General features: G+C 42.1%; 5 protein-coding genes across 5 annotated transcripts in view; 2 read left to right on the forward strand and 3 right to left on the reverse strand.

Moving 5' to 3' along the window:
• The first annotated feature begins 344 nt into the window (after positions 1 to 344).
• On the forward strand, positions 345 to 1,564 carry LOC118420645 (beta-1,4-galactosyltransferase 2-like). The gene has a single exon (XM_035827514.1). It carries the CDS (start codon positions 476 to 478, stop codon positions 1,352 to 1,354), a length of 879 nt encoding a protein of 292 aa, XP_035683407.1. The 5' UTR covers positions 345 to 475; the 3' UTR covers positions 1,355 to 1,564.
• A 1,001-nt stretch (positions 1,565 to 2,565) lies between these two features.
• LOC118421854 lies at positions 2,566 to 8,193 on the reverse strand. The gene is made up of 8 exons (XM_035829355.1): positions 8,083 to 8,193; positions 7,475 to 7,497; positions 6,957 to 7,078; positions 4,174 to 4,288; positions 3,680 to 3,778; positions 3,140 to 3,213; positions 2,940 to 3,004; positions 2,566 to 2,650 (listed from the first exon to the last, which is right to left on the reverse strand). The coding sequence occupies exons 1-8, from the start codon at positions 8,191 to 8,193 to the stop codon at positions 2,579 to 2,581; spliced, it is 681 nt and encodes a 226-aa protein (XP_035685248.1). The 3' UTR covers positions 2,566 to 2,578.
• Positions 8,194 to 8,211: 18 nt separating this feature from the next.
• Positions 8,212 to 14,038, reverse strand: LOC118421855 (tripartite motif-containing protein 54-like). The gene is made up of 8 exons (XM_035829356.1): positions 13,997 to 14,038; positions 13,634 to 13,726; positions 13,056 to 13,148; positions 12,489 to 12,657; positions 12,027 to 12,148; positions 11,460 to 11,555; positions 10,566 to 10,678; positions 8,212 to 8,377 (listed from the first exon to the last, which is right to left on the reverse strand). The coding sequence occupies exons 1-8, from the start codon at positions 14,036 to 14,038 to the stop codon at positions 8,212 to 8,214; spliced, it is 894 nt and encodes a 297-aa protein (XP_035685249.1).
• A 1,603-nt stretch (positions 14,039 to 15,641) lies between these two features.
• LOC118421306 lies at positions 15,642 to 21,772 on the reverse strand. The gene is made up of 8 exons (XM_035828540.1): positions 21,589 to 21,772; positions 20,883 to 21,014; positions 20,169 to 20,392; positions 19,531 to 19,654; positions 19,055 to 19,244; positions 17,082 to 17,212; positions 16,482 to 16,598; positions 15,642 to 15,965 (listed from the first exon to the last, which is right to left on the reverse strand). The coding sequence occupies exons 2-8, from the start codon at positions 21,003 to 21,005 to the stop codon at positions 15,681 to 15,683; spliced, it is 1,194 nt and encodes a 397-aa protein (XP_035684433.1). The 5' UTR covers positions 21,006 to 21,014; positions 21,589 to 21,772; the 3' UTR covers positions 15,642 to 15,680.
• A 232-nt stretch (positions 21,773 to 22,004) lies between these two features.
• The window catches only part of LOC118421856 (box C/D snoRNA protein 1-like), a 6,508-nt gene continuing 4,206 nt past the window's right edge, over positions 22,005 to 24,306 (forward strand). The window contains exons 1-5 of the mRNA XM_035829358.1: positions 22,005 to 22,071; positions 22,537 to 22,605; positions 23,659 to 23,765; positions 23,878 to 23,963; positions 24,077 to 24,180. Coding sequence (XP_035685251.1) covers positions 22,052 to 22,071; positions 22,537 to 22,605; positions 23,659 to 23,765; positions 23,878 to 23,963; positions 24,077 to 24,180 — 386 coding nt within the window. The 5' untranslated portion in view covers positions 22,005 to 22,051. The remainder of the gene's footprint in view (positions 22,072 to 22,536; positions 22,606 to 23,658; positions 23,766 to 23,877; positions 23,964 to 24,076; positions 24,181 to 24,306) is intronic.

The following is a 24,306-nucleotide window of genomic DNA, read 5'->3' on the forward strand; positions in this document are numbered from 1 at the left end:
TCCCTAGCGGCAACATGGAACAGAGGCCCCTTACCCTTGTATAGTGACAACTTTTTAAACGTATTCTTGAATTGTCTTGACTGTTTATATTATGACTGTGCTACTTAAGAGTCGAGTATAGTCTTCCCAAATTTCTTGCACCTACAGCAAGCTGGGACGCGCTGGCCCGAACCCAACTATACACCGTACCCGGATTCGACAACACTTTAGAGTTAGCAAAATGTTATCATTACCTATTCCGTACTTTTATCAACCATCTTGAAACGCAGACGAATGTCGCTCATTAATTGTTAACATGTGGGAATCAAGATTGGGGTGTCTTCTTGTCCTACAAGTTTTCGGCACCCTCAGCTTGTTAACGTACCTGCATTTGGTGAAGACGTCAGGGGAAAGGAATCCAGAAACGTTACAGACAAGATTGAGGGCGAAAAAACTTTATGCTGATGTCAAATCCAGTGGGGAATGGAGCCCCTCTATGAAGGTTGCTGTCTTGGTGACGACGTCGAGTAAAATGGATCCTGAGACATTACATAAAACTTTAAACCCTTATAGAAACGTACGGGCCGGTGGCAAATGGAGTCCCGCTGGAAACCGGTCCAGCTCCTCTGAGAAAGTCGCCATCTTGGTGACGTACAAAGACAGAGAGGAACACCTTAAGATATTTCTCCGGCACATGCACCCGTTTCTCCAACGGCAGGGGCTCGATTACGCCATTTACGTCATAGAACAACATGGCGAGGAACAGAAGTTCTGCAAAGGGTTGCTCTACAACGTCGGCTTCACGGAAGCATTGAAGGACGACCCTACCTACAACTGCTTCATCTTCCACGACGTCGATCTCATTCCCGAAGACGTCAGAAATCTGTACACCTGTAGAAAGTCCCCCTTTCACCTGTCGGTGGCTATTGATAAGTTCGAGTACAAGTTGCCGTATGTGACGCTTTTTGGCGGAGTTTCAGCCCTGACGAAGGCACATTATGAACTGCTGAACGGTTACTCCAACTTGTACTGTGGATGGGGAGGGGAGGATGACGACATGACTCGCCGAATGTTCAAACACAAGTTGAGGCTTTCGCGTCCGGATAAAGACTTTGCAAGATACAAGATGCTGGCTCACAGTCGCAACCGTACTACGGACGACAATCCCGCCAGGTACTATCTTCTAAGTACTGGAGTTAGCAGGGCTGACACAGACGGTCTGACGGATTTACAGGCAGCCAACTACAGTGTAACTTCAGTAACTCACAAGGAGCTGTACACTCACATCTTAGTAAACATTACAAAGAGAAGACCTATAAAGTTTGGTAACCCCCATAAACTGAACAAGACAAAAATCCACCATAGAAGAATGTGATTTCAACCGATTCATTTGAGCAAAAATACCGCGGACATATAGAAAAACACAAACTTTCGATATTTTGGGGGTTTCTGGTTAGCAAAGCCTGAATTAAAAAAGGTTAATGATACCGTCAAAAATATGAACGTACCTGATGGATTTTGAGGCTGAAAAAATAAACGTACCGGTACGTTTATTCGGTACGTTTATTTAAAGTGTACAGTACAATATGACTATAGTGCTAGCATAAACTCAAAACCACCATGAACACTCCATTTTCTCCTTAATTACCATGTAATAAAATTGCAGTGAAATGAAAGGCATTTCAAGGATTGTATTTACATGTTACAATTCGATTAAGTACCAAACACACAAAATATGTCAAGCTTTAACTCTACATCTTTGTATATCATATGATACAAATCAATGCTATTGCAACCTTTAGGTTATATATGAATATTGCTTTAAAATCACTCTTGCAAAATGTCTCTTAATAGTTCAACAATTACATAAAATAACAGGAATAAAAGCTTGAAATTTGTTACCATATAAAGTTTGACACATCAGTTTTAACGTACCATGGTTTGTAAAGTCTTTAGCTTCATAGCTACAGTAATAATAAATTGATGAACATTCCTTGAACAAAGTACATGTATAGTATATATACAGTGTATCTATTTTCTACAAGAAAACGCTTTATACAAATGGTTAAGCCAAGCAGAAAATGATCCCTCAACTGGAGGCAGAAACAGGGTCACAAAAGCAAACTGTACGAAGCCTGGCTTCCTTTGCAGCAGTTCTAGGAGTATGGGCCTTTGCCTTTTTTGGGCACTGCTGATTCCCAAAATGTAGAGAACCTAGCTCATATATTATAGAAAATCATAAGTCAGCATTCCCTCTAAAAAATGAATGCCAGTGCTCCTAGAACTCTGCAAAGGAGACCACAGAATCCTAGCAGTCAGAATATTTTTACATGCTTTCCCTTCTTCATTCTATAACAGGTTTCTAATTTCTATAGCAAATGTGCTGAAATGTTGCACAAAATCTTCACAAAGTTCTTGTCATCATTTGGGACATCTTCAGTAACCATGAGAAGTAATCCTGATCCGTCAATGAAGGTTAGACATTCAGGTAATAAGATACGCCAAAAAGCAGTTACCCAGTTATCTTTGCACATCAATTCACAGCTAAGATATAAGAACCCTCTCCAGCAATATTTCTTTTTGGCATTATCCTTATCACTCAGAGTTTGACGAAGGCTTCCAAGATGACCCGTCCATCATTGACCAGTCCACAACCTGGCTTCTCCAGCTCCTGGAATCAAGTAAACAGAGCTGAAAAAACTGACATTTAGTTTTAACCCATCATTCATCTGTTCAGAACCTTGCAGAGCCTAGTGGCACTTTGGGCATCAAGGTTCCTTTTGATTCTGTTTCTGTAGCATGGGATATTTTTGCAGGGAAGGGTTGCAGTAAAATGGATATGACGGTTGCTAATATGAAATCTGTAACAATGGCTGTGACATATTTTTCAGTGTGCATTAGAGTTTAAACATCCTAAAATCATGATTATTATGTTATAGAATTGATCTCAAGTCACTGACCTGAAGTGCGATGAATTCTGACCATCCTTTGTTAGCGTGCTGTGCATCATATCGATGTCTTAACCCTGGACAAAAACAAACAAAAAACTGAACATCATGGTCCCGAGTGTTATAAAACAATGAAAAATCACCAAGTATGTGGGTCAATAATTGCAGGCAAATACTAACACTCTAACAGTAAGGCTAACATCTGGACTTACATTTCTGGAACATCTGGCCTCGCGCTTCTTGTGGAAGAATTCGAAGCTGTGTTGCTACAGTCAAAGACCAGGCACTGATGGAGATATATATATCAAATTCAAAAACAAGCTTCTCAATAAAAGGCATGAGAAAGATACTGTTTATGTTTGACATACAGTTGTTGTACGATTCACTGAAATACAAGCTAATATAGTGGCTAGTTGGACAACTCTATATGTAAACTATGTATGTCAGCCAAACCAATGAAAAAAAAAAGTATGGCAAAAAAGGGAAGAGATCTCAAACCAGTTTAGCTCACTGAAGAGGTAATCTTCCACTGGTTGTGTCAGAGCAGACATACAGTGTTTACAGGACTGGTTCATTATACCCTGAGCATTTTTCAAAAAGTACAATGAACACTTGAACAAGGAATCTTGTCCTGTCCTAAGGACCATGACCATTTCCAGTAATGTCACGACTCCAACTCCCAAACTCTTGGTCCAGGGGCAAGGACGCTTCACCACTGGAGTATTAACGCTTATGTCTAATCTGCAGCTTACCCCTGGCCATCTGTTCTACCCAAACACTGTAGGAACACGGAGAGGAATCTCCTCTGCCCACCGTCCCCTGCAGACAGCTTGTTTTCTATCAGAAGTCTCCTGTGGTTGGGGAAAAGAACATGGAATAAAACAGCTGATCACATCAGAGTTTGTCATGTGGACTAATGTGATTGGTTTTTCTGCATCAAGTGAAAATATTGCTACAGTGCCAAAATCATTATGCATCAATGGGACCTCAATAGCATACGCAACTGAACTTCAAACAAATCCATCAAAAAGATCTTGAGTTACAGGTACGAAAACACAGACAGAAACAACACCTCACAGAGCAAAAAATACCACAAACAGAACATCTGCTTCAGTACCACAGACAGCTGCCAAGAGGCCCGTAATTAAACTACAATGTTTGTAAACAGGCTCCAGGTAGAATAGTGTGAAACTTACTAGTGTAACACTAATGGAGAATGCAAATAAAACACACAAACAGGCCCTACCACTCTAGTGCCTGCCACACCACGGCTGAGCTGTAGCGTCTCTTCCCCACCGGCCCCGTGCTGAAGTCCACCAGGCTGATGGAGGCACGGATGGTCAGCTCTGCACTGCTCGAGTCTGGGGACAGCAACAGGGGAAAGCTCATAGTCTTAAAGGGGAGCAAAACTGAAAATTATAAAGCCTATTAAACTATGCTAAACAAACCCCAAAGTCATGTTCTTAGGCCTAAGAAAAATGTTGTGTTTCCTGACCTACCCTTGAAAAACCTGCCAACCCTAGCCTTTTTTGGGTGGGCAGTTAGTCATATAGTTTCCAGCTAGAATTTTTATTCAGCCTGCTACCTACTCAGGTAAAAAAAACTGCTTGTACCAAGGAGCTTTTATCAAAAGCTTGATAAAAGCTTCTTGCTTGTAATATCTAATGAAGGATAAATAAATGCACAAAATTAAAGCGACAAATATCATATGGCGAAAAAATTTGAGATAAAGATGAACTTATTTATGAGTAAAGATAAAATTGTCACCATGTGAGAGCTCCATGCCCTGTAGGGTCTGTAAGGTGGGTCTGAAGTCTACACACTTGGACAGGGAGGTGTGTCTTACCATGTGAGAGCTCCATGCCCTGTAGGGTCTGTAAGGCAGGTCTGAAGTCTACACACTTGGACAGGGAGGTGTACCTTACCATGTGAGAGCTCCATGACAGGGAGGTGTGCCTTACCATGTGAGAGCTCCATACCCTGCAGTGTCTGTAAGGTTGGACAGGGAGGTGTACCTTACCATGTGCGAGCTCCATGCCCTGTAGGGTCAGTAAGGTTGGACAGGGAGGTGTGCCTTACCATGTGAGAGCTCCATGCCCTGTAGGGTCTGTAAGGCAGGTCTGACGTCCACACACTTGGACAGGGAGGTGTGCCTTACCATGTGAGAGCTCCATGCCCTGCAGTGTCTGTAATGCAGGTCTGAAGTTAACACACTTAGACAGGGAGGTGTGCCTTACCATGTGAGAGCTCCATGCCCTGCAGTGTCTGTAAGGTTGGACAGGGAGGTGTGCCTTACCATGTGAGAGCTCCATGCCCTGTAGTGTCTGTAAGGTCTGAAGTCTACACACTTGGACAGGGAGGTGTGCCTTACCATGTGAGAGCTCCATGCCCTGTAGGGTCTGTAAGGTTGGACAGGGAGGTGTGCCTTACCATGTGAGAGCTCCATGCCCTGTAGTGTCTGTAAGGTTGGACAGGGAGGTGTGCCTTACCATGTGAGAGCTCCATGAAACCGTTACCATGTGAGAGCTCCATGCCCTGCAGTGTCTGTAAGGTTGGACAGGGAGGTGTACCTTACCATGTGAGAGCTCCATGCCCTGTAGGGTCTGTAAGGTTGGACAGGGAGGTGTGCCTTACCATGTGAGAGCTCCATGCCCTGCAGGGTCTGTAAGGCAGGTCTGAAGTCTACACACTTGGACAGGGAGGTGTACCTTACCATGTGAGAGCTCCATGCCCTGTAGGGTCTGTAAGGTTGGACAGGGAGGTGTGCCTTACCATGTGAGAGCTCCATGCCTCGTAGGGTCTGTAAGGCAGGTCTGAAGTCTACACACTTGGACAGGGAGGTGTGCCTTACCATGTGAGAGCTCCATGCCCTGTAGGGTCTGTAAGGTTGGACAGGGAGGTGTGCATTACCATGTGAGAGCTCCATGCCCTGTAGTGTCTGTAAGGTTGGACAGGGAGGTGTGCCTTACCATGTGAGAGCTCCATGCCCTGTAGTGTCTGTAAGGTCTGACGTCTACACACTTAGACAGGGAGGTGTGCCTTACCATGTGAGAGCTCCATGCCCTGTAGGGTCTGTAAGGCAGGTCTGAAGTCTACCCACTTGGACAGGGAGGTGTGCCTTACCATGTGAGAGCTCCATGCCTCGTAGGGTCTGTAAGGCAGGTCTGAAGTCTACCCACTTGGACAGGGAGGTGTGCCTTACCATGTGAGAGCTCCATGCCCTGTAGGGTCTGTAAGGTTGGATAGGGAGGTGTGCATTACTTTGTGAGAGCTCCATGCCCTGCAGTGTCTGTAAGGTTGGACAGAGAGTTGTGCCTTACCATGTGAGAGCTCCATGCCCTGTAGTGTCTGTAAGGCAGGTCTGAAGTCTACACACTTGGACAGGGAGGTGTGCCTTACCATGTGAGAGCTCCATGCCCTGTAGTGTCTGTAAGGTTGGACAGGGAGGTGTACCTTACCATGTGAGAGCTCCATGTCCTGTAGTGTCTGTAAGGTTGGACAGGGAGGTGTGCCTTACCATGTGAGAGCTCCATGCCCTGTAGGGTCTGTAAGGTTGGACAGGGAGGTGTGCCTTACCATGTGAGAGCTCCATGCCCTGTAGTGTCTGTAAGGTTGGACAGGGAGGTGTGCCTTACCATGTGAGAGCTCCATGCCCTGCAGTGTCTGTAAGGCAGGTCTGAAGTCCACACACTTGGACAGGGAGGTGTGCCTTACCATGTGAGAGCTCCATGCCCTGTAGTGTCTGTAAGGTTGGACAGGGAGGTGTGCCTTACCATGTGAGAGCTCCATGCCCTGTAGGGTCTGTAAGGTTGGACAGGGAGGTGTGCCTTACAATGTGAGAGCTCCATGCCCTGTAGTGTCTGTAAGGTTGGACAGGGAGGTGTGTCTTACCATGTGAGAGCTCCATGCCCTGCAGTGTCTGTAAGGCAGGTCTGAAGTCTACACACTTGGACAGGGAGGTGTACCTTACCATGTGAGAGCTCCATGCCCTGTAGTGCCTGTAAGGTTGGACAGGGAGGTGTGCCTTACCATGTGAGAGCTCCATGCCCTGCAGTGTCTGTAAGGCAGGTCTGAAGTCTACACACTTGGACAGGGAGGTGTGGGGGAATAGGACATCACAGGTCTCCTGGGACTTCTGCAGGTCCGTCAATCTGGGAACGGGGTAACACATACAGTCAGCCTAAGAACAGGGTAATGTGTGATCTAATATGGGATGTCTACAGCTTCAAATTTTTTTCTATGACCCTCATTGTCTGTCTGTCAGAAGATTTAAAGCAAACTATTAACACAAAATTGCAAATATTCTAGCAGGCATGCAGCCTCTCTCTCATTGGTCAAACTGACAATTGACATTCTCTCATTGATTGAGCTGTTAGTATTGTTGTAAATAGTCAGAACCAGTCTGTTTGGAAGATCCTATTACTAAGGCCAATCACATTAAATTGTCACTAATATTAAAATATACTGTATTGTATATGGCAACTACATTATGACAAACAGAAAAAATCAATATCGACCTAGAAAAAGGTATAAAAATGGATGCCTACTTTTGCTGGAGGACTGCAACATCCTGTACAGAAACACAAAATTATAAGTCAAGATCATGGACATTTCAAGCGATGAATAAGAATATATCATTTGACAGGAAGAAAGATAGTGTGCCCCTCCCAATGGGCTGCACAACCAAATTGGTGCAGATCTACATTATTTTGTCTTTGTTCCAGTAATAGCTATTTTAGGCATAAAGAGTAAAGCATCATGCATCTTAAAATTAATTTAGGCTATCATGAACTGTAATGAACAAAAATATCCATCCACCATCATGATATCAATCCATCTACTATCAATCCATCCATCCACCCACCAACCTCCATCCTTCTCTCTCATTCTCATAGATAAATAAATAAATGAATTCAATTTGACATCCATTAACCAGCCCATACAGACCATCAGGAAGTTGACAGGTTGCTTGTTCTCCATGTGATGTTTAGCCAGTTCCAGCTCCTTAGTCAGGGTCTCGTGTTTGATCCATCCGTCTACCATGCATCCATCCATCTACCCACCCACCATCCATCCTAAGTCTCACTCATTATAATTAATTAATAAATGAATGAATAAATTCATTTTGTCATCTATTGCACCAGCCCATACAGACCATCAGGAAGTTGACCGGCTGTTTGTTCTCCATGTGATGTTTAGCCAGTTCCAGCTCCTTAGTCAGGGTCTCGTGTTTGTTCTTATAGACACTCAGCAATAATCCATCCATCCCCCTCTCTCATTTCATTCATCCATACATACACAATAATCTATTGCACCAGCCCATACAGACCATAAGGAAGTTGACTGGCTGTTTGTTCTCCATGTGATGTTTAGCCAGTTCCAGCTCCTTAGTCAGGGCCTCGTGTTTGTTCTTATAGACACTCAGCATCTCCTTTTGACGCTGCAGATATCTGAAGGGGACAGAAGATGTCAGTTTCATGAGTGCCAGGTGTATGTAGACAATACATATGGCCTCCTTACTCTCATGTCCCTAATAAACGTACCGGGACGTTTATTTTTTTCCCAGGAAAATTCCACCCGGTACGTTCTTATTTGGGACGGTACGTTTATTATTTTTTTTTAAAATTGGGGCTTTGCTGACCAGGGACAACCGCATAATAAAAAGTTTGGGGTTTTCTGTCCATATGTCCGCGGTATTTTTGCTCAAAATTGACACTATTTTCGGCCGAAGCAGCTCGGATTTCCCCTCCACTGTGACCCAAACATCCTAGCGATTATGTAAAATATCGGTCGATTTTGCTATGAATGTACAAAGTAAATGTTATTATTGGGAAAATAAGCCGCCACACTGACGTTTTGAAGCACAATTTTTTATATAAACAACTTTTACAGTCTCTATTTACATCGTAAATGAACACACTGATCACATAATTTTAGCATGTACAGTATATTTCCGACCATGTGGTTCCATGCGCTATCGGCAGCGACAACGGGGCGGACGAATAATTCCTTCACATAAGAAACAACAATTAGAACCTTCTTTCCCTTGTAATGTGAGTTTTGGGGCCGCAAATTCTCCAAAAACAGCAGAAATCCGTCAGTAAAAACAGCTTTAAACTTGAAGAAAAAGACCGAAACTGATCCAACATGGCTGCCAGGAATAACACGCACTGACAGTAAAGCTAGCACCCTGTTGGGAGGCAGATTCGAATCACTAAAATGAGGCCGTAAACGGGTGAAAATGATTTTATTTCGGTGTAATGATGGGCTCAAAATGTCATATATATTTTCAGAGTGTTGAATTTCAGAAATAATCATAAAATTTTCTAATTTTAGCGGTTTTCTAGTGTCAAAATATAATCTGTAACATATTTAGTATTTGGGCCTGAATGCTGGGCTACTTCACAGACGAGCTCTCACAAAAACTTTGTGAACAGTTTGGGCCACAGTTTGTGTCCATTTTGGGAGTGTTGATGTGTGTTTTAATTGGTGGTAATATCTAAAACATATATGGTTGAGTACTTGGAGCTATATTTATAATGATTTTATTGATATGCCAGTAATTTTAAGTAATGTACAAAAAATATTTATTGATTACTTGCTTCAATTTCTGAGTAGAAAATTCATGTATCATGTAAATTTTCACTTGTGAATTTGAAAGCACTGTTGGCCCCCGGTTAGGAGTATGTATACCTTTCATTAGAAAATGGAGAAAATATTATAATTTGAACAAGATATCTATAGTTATTCAATATTCATTATTCATACAGCTATATTTAACTGATTTGGTGATCAGGTATAAGTAAATGAAAATAAGCTACCTGCTTATTATCTTCTTGAACAGAAGTAGCATGGACACAGGCTACATGTCAATTTGGTCATTTTCCGGGGGGTATGTTTATTCCGGGGGGTATGTTTATTAGATTTTGAAGATTTGTCCGGGGGGTATGTTTATTCTGGAAGGTATGTTTATTAGGGACATGAGAGTAAGTAAGAATTGACAGTTCCAGCTCCTTGGTCAGGGCCTCGTGTTTGTTCTTATAGACACTCAACATCTCCTTCTGGCGCTGAAGATATCTGAAGGGGACAAAATATCACTTTCTGTATAATAGTGTACAATTACTGTATTTTCCTAAATGAGTCCTAAACTCCACATGACAGTGTTATTTTTCGATAGATATTGATTTTAGGAAGTAAAACATGCATGCATATGCTACTTCACATTTTGTACATTAAAATGCATTTAGTATTCTGCTAAACTGCCCAAGTACTATTAAATTTAATTAAGTAATTTCACTATAGTATGGCTGAACATAATCATGTGACAATGTCTGAAATAGCCTGACAAAAGTTCGGTTTAGAAAGCAATTTCAGGGGTAATGTTAAAAACTCTGATTGTGAATTCATTGATACATAATCTATTGGAAAATAACACTCCCTTCTGCCGAGTTTAGTACATGTAGAAATTTAATGTCCTTAACCTTAAACTGATATCTACTGTCGTCTGTAGGCGCACTGGTGAACCCACAGTAAAAATTACCTCCAATCGTGTGTGCACAAAACTGCATGCACACCCAGTATTTTGAGCCCTGTATATAACAGGTAGATGTATATAGGACCTAGCCCAGGTGCTCATACCTTGTCTTGGCTGCCTTTGTCTGAGCGATGAGAGCCTGCTCCTGCCTGTCCACAGCCTTCCTCAGGTTGCTGCACTGGTCCTTGATTGACTGCTCCAGGCTCTTGGCTGATTGCTGTGAAACAGCAGGGATGGAAAGGTTTAACAGTCATCTTAAACATGATGCTTTTGATGACTGTAATTCACTTTGTCTCCTCGGTACCAAACTTTCACAGTCTTAGAAAATTTAACTTGTTCTCTGAACTAAATTTTCTCAGCGGCAGCAGGTGCACATGAAAAGTCTCTTATATTATTTGTTATCAGTAATGCATGTTACAGTCGTCACCGTGAAAACTGTGAACATAAAAGTACATTGAAAAAATCAGGAATTACAGTATATGTCCCTTCTACATGGTTGCTGGCTTTACATTGCAACTATCTTCCAGTCGTATCCACATCTGGGCGTGAATCCAGGCTGCCGGCCCCATAAAATTTTTTGAGACAGATAATTGTTCTGAGAAGCAGAGTGTGCAGACGTCAACAAAAATTTCATCAATTATTGGTTACCATTTTCCAACCACCAAATCTTGCACAAACATGCATATGCAAGTGATACGGTCAAACCTGGTCAAGCAACCACCTGGCACAGGCAACCACCTGCAGTCACAAGTCACATTAAATCGGTCCCTTCCATTTTTACATAATTAACCCCGCCCTGTCCTGAGCAACCGCCTGTTCTCAGCAGACCAATTTTCTCAGTCCCCTGACTAGTTGCTGAATCCAGGTTTGACAGATTTGAATAAACATACTTCAATCTCACTTTGAGTCTCACTCTGAGACTATCACGGATCAAGAAATAACGTTTTACAAAAAGAAATGACTTCAGAGTTCCTTATTCTATAGCAGGTGCTGCTTACTTTAATTTTCTCCTCGGAGCGTTTGAGTTTCTCCAGACTCCAGCTCATATTTTTACTCCTGCCCTCCAGCAAAGCCAGGCTCTCCCGTACCTTGTGCTGTGTAAACAGGACAAACACTTACTATCAACAAAACCAACAGGAACAGGTAAACATCAAATATGTATTATGGAGATATGTTTGCGAATGTTACTAGCTGACTGATGTGATAGAAATCTAGCCAGAAATAGTAGGAATTGAATTCTAGTACATGTATGCTCAGGGTTTACTTGAAACCAGAAACTAAGAAAAAAAAAATTTCAAAGCATGTAACAATATTCTAACTACAAGAACAAGGTCTCTTCCAGTTTGCTTAATTCATTTGTGTGGACGGCAAGTGGCTGGGAGCATGATAAACTATCATTTAGTCAGGCGATTGGAGTAATATCTACCCAGAAAAAGAAATCAAACTCATAGAAAAATCTCCCTGCCCCAATCTGGAAGGTATGGTAGGAAATGAACTGGTCTGATCGGTATTTTCACTAGCCAATAGACTTGTCTTAACCCTGTATAAATGAAGTGCTGCATTACCCTTGCTGTGTCGTAAGCAGCATGTATGTCTCCTGTAGTGTGGTCCTTATGGTCTCCTTCCTGCATACATGGTGTACACACGGGCCTCTGGCAGCTCACACAGTACACATCCAGGGGCTGGTCTGGGGACAATAACAACAACATGACAATCTATATACATGGCAGACTTCACCTCCTCAACACATCACTGCATTGGGTAGGAAGAAACTCACTCACTCACAATCCATTGTTTGATAGCAAGAAACTGCAGTGCAAATACACTCAAACACTCACAGACAGACACTCAGACACACAGATGGCATGCATACACAGACACACAAGAAAACACACACAGAGCACACACACTCAAAGACACACAAACACACACAGGTGACATTCACACACACACACACACACACACACACACACACACACACACACACACACACAAATACCAGTAACAGAGAGACAACATCTCCTTACCTTGGTGCACAGGACACATGAGCGGACGAGCCTTTTTCTTCTCACTCCCACTCTCGCTGTCTCTCTTCCTCTTCCCCTCCGACTTGCGGCTCTTCTGGAAGCTGTCCGTGATGTTCTGAAGGTGGAAGTTCCGGGGAAGAGACTGGATCACACGCTCCTTTAAGGAAACCTGCAAGAAGATGCAATAACATTCATCATCATCATCATCATTGCGGGCTACTTGTCCGGACCAAGTCCACCCTCTCCTTCCAGATACACATAGCTGTATTACTCCTGAGTCAGCTTACAGATGTGCCCTATGTGGCAGAGACTGTCATTCTCATAGAGGACATAGACATAGCGACATCTATTTAGGATTTTACCATGGTCAATATTGACTGAATGAGGCCATATATGTACTAGTAGCTGCATTAGCAAAATTTAAAAAAACTGAACGTCTAAGACTACACGTTAAATCAGAGTGATCAACACATCTTAGATCGTTGTGTCTGTATGATAAATATTCATGTAAACAAAAAGAGCAAAAAAAGATCCAAGATGTCAGCAAAGAGAGAAAACAGAACACACCGTCTCCTTGCAGGTGGGACACTCAAACTCCAGCGCTTTTTCTGCAGTCTTGTTCTGAGATTTCCTGGATCTCCCTCGTCGCACGGGCTTGTTCTACATTCAGTAAAACAAAACATATTTATTATTAGTTATGCTTGACATGCTCCCACATCAAGATGTTGTTCAAGGTATTAATAATGTTTCAGCACCTTAACAGTCCGGTCCAGGCCTAGAATGGCTCATGTTATATGGCTATGGTAATATTTTTTAAGCCAGCTGTGGTAAACTGTAATCTACTAGTAAGTACAAGGATTTACATATTTTTCAAAGCTATTTCTTTTCAATTACAAGACTATCAACAGCACACTAATTTGTCATCGTTGATTCAGGATTTAATCACCTGTAGTCTTAAAAAGTGGTGTCAATTTAGTAATGCTTCACCTTTTAGCTATTGTAATAAGGTTGAGGTCCAGACCTGTATCCATTGGTCCTAAACAATTTTACAGGTACAGCCTAGGTATTAGACACAGCTAAGTATACAGGTACACCAGATGTACAGGTACAGATATAAGGTACAGCCCTAAGGCCCCTAACCCTACCTCCTTGGGTGCTGCGATCTTCTGCAGACAGTCTGTACAGAAGCTGTGCTGACAGGGCAGAACTCGGGGCTCCGCAAACAGCTCCAGGCAGATCTGTGTGTCAGGCAACATGAGGAAACCTCTCACCCAAAACTGGATACAGAAATTATCTATACCAAACCAGCAACATAATTCATAGACATGTATAATTCGGCCACAATCAGATCTACATCAACCTTGCCATGATTCCACTATAAAATTATAAAAGGCGTACATTAAATTCCTACGCCCCCCTCCCCACCCAGCTAGCAACGACAACAACATAGCGGTCTGAAAATCACGATCGACCCCCTAAAATAACATCAAAACCCATGCCAATCTCACCGGACAAGTCAGCTCCTCTTGCAGAGGATCTTCTGAGTCCATTTTATCCTAGAGATTTCCGACAAAAGGACCGAAGAAGCAGTGCAGTTTCAAAATTAGTCAGCAGACGTTTTTTGGAACGGACTTGAAAATGGCGCCAAAGGTCAGAGGGCAAACTTAAAATTTGGCGCGCAGAGCAGACGAATAACAGTTTCTTTCTCAGAATATGCAATGACTTTGATTTTGTGACGAACTTTTCTTTTAATTCCAAACAAACAAATAAGCAAATAGATTGAACTCTATGAAATAGAAGTAACGGTACACCGTTGGTACCGAGTACCGTAACGTTACAGTCAAAGGCGACATCTAGCAGTCCTTGCCAAAACTGCACGTTAGCCACGTCCTTAGTGCTGAAGTGGCCCTACGAAGAACAATGCAAGACTTTGCTAGTCGAGCTCACATGGTAGGACAGGGGTAATTGCAATAGTGCTAAGCAATGGGGATGAACAAATAATTTCCTGAATATTGTGTAATGTTAGTATTTTAGCCAGAAAAAGTCGTGATGTGCATTTTTATGTTAACGTTATCACATATTTCCTGTGACAAAATGAGATTGTGCGTATGATATCCTGAACTTCCGACTCTCATATCTGGGCCTTTTTTATTGGGTCGATTTGTGAATTATTCCCTATTTCTGACAATCTCTGATCAGGAACTTAATCTTCTTGACTTTGATGCTGACTTAACATTTGTACCTTAAAACTCATCTTTACAAAGAAATTTAATACATTGCAATGGTCAGACATATTGCATATAAATGTATTGTATACTCTGTGTATCTTAATATAGATATCTTATCTATCAAAATTTACAATTGCTGCAACATTATCGATCTTATTGCAATTTGTTTCCCACTTGTCATTCCAGCAACTCATCAATACAATCTAATCACATCTGACACTTTCAAGATGAGAGTACATCTTAAATATTACAGACCCGCTGAACCTATGCCTCCTCTATATCGACACCTCACAATCAACTATGGATGTCCTGATGCATTTCAATTTTTCATTATTTAAGTGTATACTAGTATGTTGGATCTCTAATGTTATCAAGTTTTACCAACCTACTATTTCATGAGCATAATTGGAAGCACAACATTTCACTTCTTTTCTTATGTATAATTCTATCATATTTTGCATGTAAAAAACATTACCATTGAAATTCCATTGCCACTTTTTAGAGCCAGGTGAGAGTTTGTCATATCTGACACTTTCAAGGTGAGACTGCATCTAACCTTTGCTGTCATTAGAGCTTGCTGGAAAGCTGTCAAGAACATCATATGTTGTATGTAAATATTCTGAAATTCCATATCTATCCTTTTTCATCTCATATTTAGAGTTTTGCTTGTGCAGGCTCTGCCCGTTTGACCCTGATGTCCACTCTCTCTACTCTACAGCTGGACAGGTCGGCCTTTCTTAATATATATAACATCATATTTTGCATGTTAAAAATCTGAAATGTCATCTCTACCCTTTTTAGCGTCAGACTAAAGTTTTGCTTGTGCAGACTCCACCCTTTTCACTCTGACGTCCATCCTCTCCACCCTACAGCTGGACAGTTTGGCCTTTCTTCCTTATGTATATCATCATATTTTGTATGTAAAAAATTTGAACGTTCATCTCTACCCTTTCTAGAGTCAGATTTAGAGTTTTGCTTGAGCAGACTCCACCCTTCTGACCCTGACATCCATCCTCTCCACCCTGCAGCCCGACAGGTCGGCCTTCACCAGCTCATGGCCTCCTGGATACCTGTCTAGGAATCTGTCAATCATCTGCTGTTGCCCTGGCAACAGACTGCTGTAGTAGGCCGTGATTCGCTGCAGCATCCAGATGGGGTAGGTGTAGATGCCGCGCTGACTGGCGATATCACCCAGGCGGAAGTCGTGGAAACCAATCACTCGTGGGAGAACGTCGACTTTCGGATTGTCCTGTTTATAAAGAAGATGCATATAGGAGATGATACAATGTACTTTAAGTGAGTAATTTTCACTTGAAATAACTTTCCTTACTTCACTCAGGTGGAAATGAGTCTGTTAGGATGCCCTTCAGGTAAGACATTGAAACTACTAAAAAGAGGCCCGTCTTTGCGGAGAGACACACCTCAAACGTGTTAAAGAACCCACCACACTTAAGGAAAAGAGTATGAGTCCTTCCCAGCAGGAGCAGATCAAATAAATCTGTCCAGATATGCTAATCTCCAAGCAGATCCTACAATAGCATAAGATAGCATCAAAAGCTGCCATAGAAGTGTAGCCAATATAAATGCACATTCTTATGCCAGCTACACTCTTTTGCCATGCAGCTTTTGATACTATCTTATGCCACTGTAGGATCTGCTTGGAGATTACAGATAAATTATGCAGCTTGTACTCTTCAGTACAAAATCTGCTGTGTTACACCATGAGGCAGTTTATTGCATATACAATACAAGGAAAACCAGGTACCTTCATGTACTGAGTGACTTTCTTGACCGTGTCCAGCAGGACAGGCACCTGCTCAGTGAACATCCGGCGGAGGAGCGGCTCCAGGGTCGCTGGGATCTCATCTCCTGGCAAGAAGCCCTGTTTACATTTAGACATTAGGCATTTAGAAATGGAGGACCTCACGCCCCCTTTTGACAGAACGCACAGAAACTGCCCTACAAAAACATTCCCCAAGCCAACAAAATACGAAACACCATAAAAAATGTTAGCACACTAAAATGATATGAGTTGAATAAATAGGAGTTGATACATGTATAACAAAATAATGTTTTTAAAAAATTTCAATTTTTTTCCGGGGGTTCATCTTTTGTTAACTCTGAGGTGTACATATGGATGAAACACTGGACGTGTGTAACCTTTCTAGGACTTTTCTGTCACCTATAACCCCAAACTTCCTGTTAGCATCCCTGAAGTGCCTAGTATTTGATTCCAAATACTGGAAGTTTGCAGACAAGACCAGGACAAGCACACAAACACAAAGTGATCACTACAAAACATCTGTTTCATGGAGGTGTGATGAAAAATTATCCCTTCAGAATTTAAGATGCAGAGTGGTAGTACCTGTTTATCAGGAGGTACAGACTTCTTCACAGCTTTTCCGTCCACCACATCATGGGAGGGACTCAACACTGCGCCGTTCATTCTCTCCACATAGCTGGCCACCAGAGGGGCCTGGCACTTCATCAGGTAACCTGGCAGGTATTAACAGAAGAGAATTACAGTTAAGGACATGGACAATATTTTTGTTTGTAGTGACAAGTGTCAAATAGGTCAGCAAGTTTTCTTGCTGTTTCTTAGTTTCTGTTTCCGTCACCTTCAACGTTTTCGAGGTGCCTCTTCAAACACAGGACCCCCAGTTTATGCCCCTTCCAAAAAAGGGGTGCAGGCCCAAACGAGATGCCCAACCCAGGGTTGAACTGGGGTCCCCCAGTTACAAACAAATAGAAACCAGGAGACATTTCCCAACTTGATATCATAACCAACATTAATTCTAACCATGACCATGACTGGGCACCTGGAGCAAGGTCCCTATCTGTAGAGGTTTGCTGTGATCTGAACACTACTCACCTGGGACAGGGTCCCTGTACAGGTTTGTCATAACCAAGTCTGTCTCCAGCTTAAGATTTGTTCTGTCCCACTCATTGTTTGGGAGCTCATCTTGTTAATTTGCTATGTTAAATCTACATTTTAGGCAGATTTAACATAAAAGGAAAATACGTTTTCATCAATTTTGTGTCACGAAGTTCAGATTTATTGACCAACTGAATGAAATCTTTTTCCGTCCCAACAAGCAAATTTCCATCTATAGAGGGAAGGACAGGTCCTGGAGACAGGCATTGTCACAACACTACTCCCCTGTACAGGTGTGAAAGCACTCCTCATCTGGGAAAGGGTCCCTCTACAGGTGTGTCACAACACTAGTCACCTGGGAGAGTAGTGTTGTGACACACCTGTAGAGGGACCCTTTCCCAGATGAGGAGTGCTTTCACACCTGTACAGGGGAGTAGTGTTGTGACAATGCTTGTCTCGAGGACCTGTCTTTCCCTCTAGAGATAAAAATTATCTTGTTGCGACAAAAAAATATTTCTTTCGGGTGGAAAATATATCTGATCTTCGAGACACAAAATGGAAGAGAACGTATTTTCCTTTTATGCCAGCTCCGCCTAATGTGTAGATTTAACATACTAAACTAAGGGGCCGGGCTCCACAACGATGTGTGGAACAAAAAAATTCTTAGGGCGGAAAATAATTTGTATTAAAAAAACAGGCACACGCCCCCGGTAGGGGGTTGGTAAAAACCCAACCACCCTAACCATCAATTCTTTTCCCCTTTGCCCATAACACCGGTTAAAAAAAATTTTTTAAAGGGCTCATTTCAAGGAACACCAAAAAATGTTTTAGGATGTGGGTTCTTCCAACTGCGAGACCCAGTTGTTTCCGGGCGGTAATTTAACAGGTGGAGAAGCCAAACAAGAATTGCTTCTTCCCAGTGGGTAAGGCGGGGCCCCAGGATCAAGGCCAATGTAAGCAGAGGACATCTTTGATCTGGACATTATTAACCTGATACTGTGTCTCCACACACACATGTCAGCACCCGGAGCGTGATCTCCCTATGTATAGATTTGTGCTGATCTGTGCTCTCGTCCCTCTGGAGACAGTGTCTCTATACATATGTGACATTACACGTCTGTGTCCACAGAAAGAGATATTCTCTGTCCCTCATATTGTGTGAGAGAATATAGTGTTAATGAGCTATTGAATGTACACTTTTTGCGGAGTTATCACAAAAGGAGAATATGTGTTGTTAACTACTGTGTCTGGAGATTGTCATTTTTATAGCACTCGTGTGAGATATTTTTGTGAGAGCCCACATCATTTTTTAAATGTACAGAGAAAAGGAGATCTTCTAGACACGCATATTGGCAGAACTGTTCTCTCCTACACGTGTGTGAACCCTGTCCCTATGTGGGACAGGGTCCATGTACAGGTGTGACAACACTACTCGCCTGTACAGGTGTGTCAATATTTCTCACCTGGGACAGGGTCCCTGTACAGATGTGCGTACAGAGGCCCACAGAAAGCGAAGTCTGCCACACACGGTCGGTACCCCAGCAGGTAGGGGTAACTGTTCAGGTGCTGCTGGAAATCCTGGAGAAACTCCTGGTACGTCCGCTCAATCTCTGCTGTGGTGTCCTTGTTCACTCCCATGTATTGGATGGAGTTCTGGAAATAGCATATTATAAGTTTCATATGTTCAGAGAAGAAATATTGTAATAGTACGTATTGAAAAAACTTAAGAGGTCTTCCATCAAATTCATATTCATATTTGATGTACAAGATCTGTTTGTAAATAAAGATTCTTTCCTTTCTTCCTGTCCAAAAGTTAATTCAATTTGTTATAGATCGCTGCGAAACCCGGGATAATATAATTGGTGTAAACGTTTTCAAAGTATGATTTATAGTAACTAATCATCTTTGTTAGTTTACAATGGAAATGGACTAAAATCACCTTAAAGAACCTGTAACCCTTGAAGTCGTCCATGTTTTCCATCTGCTCGAGTGGCGGGAAATGTTCCTTGATAATTCTGCCAGACTGGAGGTCTATATACTTTTTGTTCTCAGCTTTGTTCCACCTGTAATGGGGACATGATCGTGATTACCGGTATTCAATCTGGGGTCAGCATTATGGAATGAACAACTTCATCTGTTTTGTTGGTAACATAGATATTTGATATTTCACTCGTATTAAACTTCAAATCTATACAGCACTTCAGAATGATTAGGATCGTTAGTCTAGAACCTGGAGGTAAGTCCTCATGTTGATGTGCCCTTAGGAAAGATAACGGAGTTCTGAGCTTCAACCAAAGACATATCCCCCATATAGTATTACTAAATATAATGTAAATGGAGGTCCCATGTTTGAGGAGGCTACACATCAAAGAACAAATCATAGTACTTATCAAATAGAGTATGGGTCCTTCCCTGTATACAAATAAATCAAGCATCTGGATATTCAGCTTGAATGCACTCTTCTGTACAAACCTAGTGTATTATGCCATGAGGCAGATAAACAACTCATGGCATGCAATACAAAGTGTAACAAGCAATTTGTCACAAGAAAAGTTGCCCATGCCCTCCCATGCCCACCTGTAGTGCATGGCAGGGATCATCAGCCACTCGTCTGCAAACAGTTCCAGCAGCAGGGACACCAGGTTCTGTCTGGGGGTGGGAGGTACCACCGAGGGGTGGGGGTGCTCCTGCTCCAGGTACTCGATGATGGAGGTGGTGTCCTGGACCACTCTGTCCCCGGGGGTGATGATGACGGGAATCACGCTCCACCCCACCCTGGGGATCATGATCTCCTGTCGTACCTGCAAATTGACAGTTACACAGCATTGGTATCAGAGTTGTTCTCTTCTTCTTCTTCTTTCATATTGTTGACCTATATGATGAGGAAGATCAGTTCTATTATATAACATATTACTTTACATCAGTTGATTTTGCTTGTAGATATCTTGGCAATACATGTTTTCATGCCAAGCTTTCATGTTATAGCCAGCCTTATGGGTGTAATTTTTAGGCATTCCGCTAGATGGCGCAGCTGCATGGGTGACTTTTTTCATGGGGCATGAATGGGAGGGATCTTGGTAGCCTGACGTGATAGACAGGCCCAGGTTAAGACAGACAGGGTGCCCAGGCCTGGTTCACAGCCCATGGTTTTCTGTAAACCCAATCAAGCCAATATTACTTCTGATTTTTATTCTTATTAATCAAAATAGTACGATGTGTGAGGAAAAGCAATTAGGTTCTAATTAAAATTATTAAACCTCTTGGCATAAAACTATGAAATTTTTTAGTTACCTGGACAGATGGTATGACCGTCTCATACGGGATGTTCTTGTACTGTAGGTAGGGTCGGATCTTTCCAGAAAACAAAGATGCCTCTTGAGCAATGAACTGGTAAACTTTCTTGTCAGTCGCCATCTTGGTGAACTGGAATATCAAATAAAAAACAAAAAATCATTCCAATTAAAGACTCGACCACGTAGTCCTGGAGCAAAGAAATTGACCAAGAGGGCCAACAACCTAATAATAGTACATCTCACTGCTTCTCAAGGACAAAAGTTATATGTAACACCCAAAAAATCATAGCATCCAGAACACGACATATCAAAAGCGGAAGTTCTACTCAGTACCTAGGAAAGTCCCTAGGGGCCCATGTTAAACCACACAAAATGCTTAGATCATAGAATCATTTTAGAAAATTTCATAGGATAAGAATAATTTATGCAATTGTGCCAGTAGAAAGGAGTGGCGGAATCTTCAATGGGCAATTAAGGTTGACTTTATAACAGTCATCGTTATTTATTCCAGGGAGGGAGGGAGAAGGGGTCAATGACCGCTAGGGCAGCTTGAGACTGAGATGTGGGGAGAGAGATAAACTTTCTTATTATATTATCTTATGAACAAGTCTTCACACGAAGCTGCCCAGGATAGTGTCATCATAAGCTTCAGCTCAGGTATTATAAAACCAAGGAGGTTTTTCAACCTCCTTGATAAAACTTACTTTTATCAGGTCTTCAGTCCAAAGAAAGGAGGTTGGAAGCCATCCAAGGTTTGTGACTTGAGTCTTTAGGGAACCATTTGGCCTCTCCAGTAGCCACAATGTTTGATGCAAGCTGGAGCCCCTAGCTAGTAACTGAACTTTATCGAAGTCTGAACTTTGCCGCCCGGTCAATGACCGCAATCAGTTCGTAAAACATCCGCTAGGCAGCGCTGCAAGACCTATACCATTAATGTTGGAGGGGATGAAAATAACAATGCGCATTGATTAATAATTTAACATTATATTGTTCGTAATCTATAAATTGATACAAAATATTTTCTGAAATTGCTTTAAAGTGGTAATTAATGTGAAAATGGCCCTCAAAATTATACTTTTTTTAGCCAAATTAAACGTCACCTACTGTCAAATGTATTATTCCACTAACCTTTGACCCACCAGAGGAAGCGTGAATGCACGTGGAAAGATGACTTCCGTATCAAACAGGTAAAACATATCACTATAGGTAGTTTTCAGCACCTAAGAAACGTCATACCGTAATTCACCAATTGTTAAACGTTTGTACTGGTAACTTAACGAAGAAGATCAACTCTACTCTCTCTCTAAACTGAATTGAAGAGCGGCCCAAAACTGGAGTCAACATTCCTTGGAGAAACTTAGCTGGGGCATCGACGCAAGAAGAAAATCGTAATATTTTGGCAAGAAGAAAATCGTAATGTTTTGGCGTTATTTTCTTCTTGCGTCGTTGCCCCAGCTAGCCGAAACTCTGCTCTCTATATAGATCTACTCCACTCTGCTCTTCTCTGCTCCTCTCAACTCTGCTCCATTTTCAAAATCTCAAATTAGCCCTTCCTCAGAAAAATGTTGCTACTCCAGAAGTCTGCAAAGGATTGGTTATTAAACGTTAAGTCTTTACAATGATCACATGGTGTTCCCATTTTTCACCCGCAGGAAGTGTGAGAGCTGTGATGAGGCCACGCCCAAGTACAGGTGTCCCAGGTGTGAACGTCTCAGCTGCAGGTGAGAAACTTACTTGCTCAAACCAAGAAGCTAAGATACAGTTACTTCAGTAACTGATTTCAGGGTTCTAGTCAGGATTTCATTTTAGCGTAAGTTGTCAGGTGGCAAAGCTGCAATATCTTAAAATTCGAATTTGAGTCGCTTGACATGTAACATGCATTGGCATAATACCGGTAGTAAGACTTATACCGGTAGATTAAAAATACTGGAACTTAAAGAGATCTACGCATGCAACAATAGTTATTTCTGAGCTGTGCACACTTCAGACATCTAGGTGTCCAATACACCATTTACAAAGCATCGATAACAATGCATTCGAAGACAACAAGGCCAAAAGTTTTCAGTATCTTTTTCGGGGTAGGCAGCTCGTCGTGGGACGAACACACTGTCACATTCATTGCCAAATTTATAGATCATAATTACACATGCTCACGGCACAAGACGAACATGATTCAACAACAATCTTGAATTTCTGTTGGTGACCTACAACTCATGTAAAAGTGTGAAGAACCGTTGCATAATAGCCCGGATCTACGACTGAATGGGCAAAATTGAACGTACGCAGCCATTTTCCCGCCATTTTTATATCTACGCTAGCAGTGAAGTGTTACGTCATAGCAGTTGTGACGGACAGAAGTTAAATGAAAATTCTTGACAGTATACGTCCGTTTTCTCATGACATTTTGTATGCTCATGCAGGTTTATGTTTTATGCATTTACTGACAGAAAAGGAAGGAACATCAGAGGATGTATAAATGTACATAGCGGCAGTTAATTGTGCCGTGTTTCTTCCTACCGGTATTTTGTACCCCCTCCCAACCACGCGCCCGTTCGCCGTGTAATTCCGCGGCGTGTTACAATTACAATATTACGCTTTTAGCAGGACAAGAGTGGCAGAAAAGTTACACAGAAGAAGTGGCAAGGGTAACCTATAACAGCAACATGTAACTGGAGAAAATGATGCGTTGACAATTTGTCAATTCAGTATGGCTAGAGAAATCGTCGTAAACGTACCGGTATTATGATAATAGATGTTATCATGAACTCTTCCAGTTTGCCCTGTGTGAAGAGACACAAGGCTGACCATGACTGTGACGGGGTGAGAGACAAGACAGCGTACGTGCCTGTCAAGGAGATCACAGAGAGACACCTTCTCAGTGGTGAGTGACATCGTCACACAAAAAAAATTGGCTTTGGTACATCCAAGTGCTCTGTCTCTCTTAGATCAAAATGTGTGAAACAGATAACAATTAGTCCGTCTGTCTGTTTCAGATTACAGATTTCTGGAGGAGGTGGACAGAAAAGTGGACAATGCCAACAGGGATGTACATGCACACAAAAGGACTAACAACAAATATGTAAGTCTACAGAAAGTATTTTATTTAAAAAAAGCAATAATTTCTAGTGATTTAGGTGGAGCAGATTGATTTTATTGATTGATTGATTGATTGATTGATTATCCGTATTTCAGATGAACCTTTTGAGAAGCAAGGCCCGTCTGTCCGGGGTCACCCTGAAACTGCTGCCTGGAGGTTTCACTAGGCGGAGGCAGAACACAACACAGTTCAACAGGAAGTAAGTATGGGGTAAAATCCTTCATTCTACGTTTTATCTTTTTTCGGTAGAGTGCGTAGTCACCTGGTTAGTGACCCTGCCTCTGGTGCAATAGTTTGGAATACATATCCTGGCTGTTGTCGCTTA

The sequence above is a fragment of the Branchiostoma floridae genome, chromosome 8 (assembly GCF_000003815.2).
Source record: "Branchiostoma floridae strain S238N-H82 chromosome 8, Bfl_VNyyK, whole genome shotgun sequence".
In the NCBI taxonomy this organism is placed as follows: Eukaryota; Metazoa; Chordata; class Leptocardii; order Amphioxiformes; family Branchiostomatidae; genus Branchiostoma; species Branchiostoma floridae.

Excerpts from the sequence above, each read along its gene's own strand:
- LOC118420645 (XM_035827514.1), top strand. The coding sequence starts at position 476 with ATGAAGGTTGCTGTCTTGGTGACGACGTCGAGTAAAATGGATCCTGAG.
- LOC118421854 (XM_035829355.1), bottom strand. The coding sequence starts at position 8,193 with ATGGATGGATTATTGCTGAGTGTCTATAAGAACAAACACGAGACCCTG. Across the intron at positions 3,214-3,679 it reads GGTAGAACAGATGGCCAGGG|TGCCTGGTCTTTGACTGTAG; the intron begins GTAAGCTGCAGA and ends TATCTCCATCAG. Across the intron at positions 2,651-2,939 it reads CAGAATTCATCGCACTTCAG|GAGCTGGAGAAGCCAGGTTG; the intron begins GTCAGTGACTTG and ends ACTTGATTCCAG.
- LOC118421855 (XM_035829356.1), bottom strand. The coding sequence starts at position 14,038 with ATGGACTCAGAAGATCCTCTGCAAGAGGAGCTGACTTGTCCG. Across the intron at positions 13,727-13,996 it reads AAGAGGAGCTGACTTGTCCG|ATCTGCCTGGAGCTGTTTGC; the intron begins GTGAGATTGGCA and ends CCTGACACACAG. Across the intron at positions 10,679-11,459 it reads GCTCCGAGGAGAAAATTAAA|CAATCAGCCAAGAGCCTGGA; the intron begins GTAAGCAGCACC and ends GCTGTTTCACAG.
- LOC118421306 (XM_035828540.1), bottom strand. The coding sequence starts at position 21,005 with ATGGCGACTGACAAGAAAGTTTACCAGTTCATTGCTCAAGAGGCATCT. Across the intron at positions 19,245-19,530 it reads AGGGTTACAGGTTCTTTAAG|AACTCCATCCAATACATGGG; the intron begins GTGATTTTAGTC and ends TGCTATTTCCAG. Across the intron at positions 15,966-16,481 it reads AAGTCACTCAGTACATGAAG|GACAATCCGAAAGTCGACGT; the intron begins GTACCTGGTTTT and ends CTTTATAAACAG.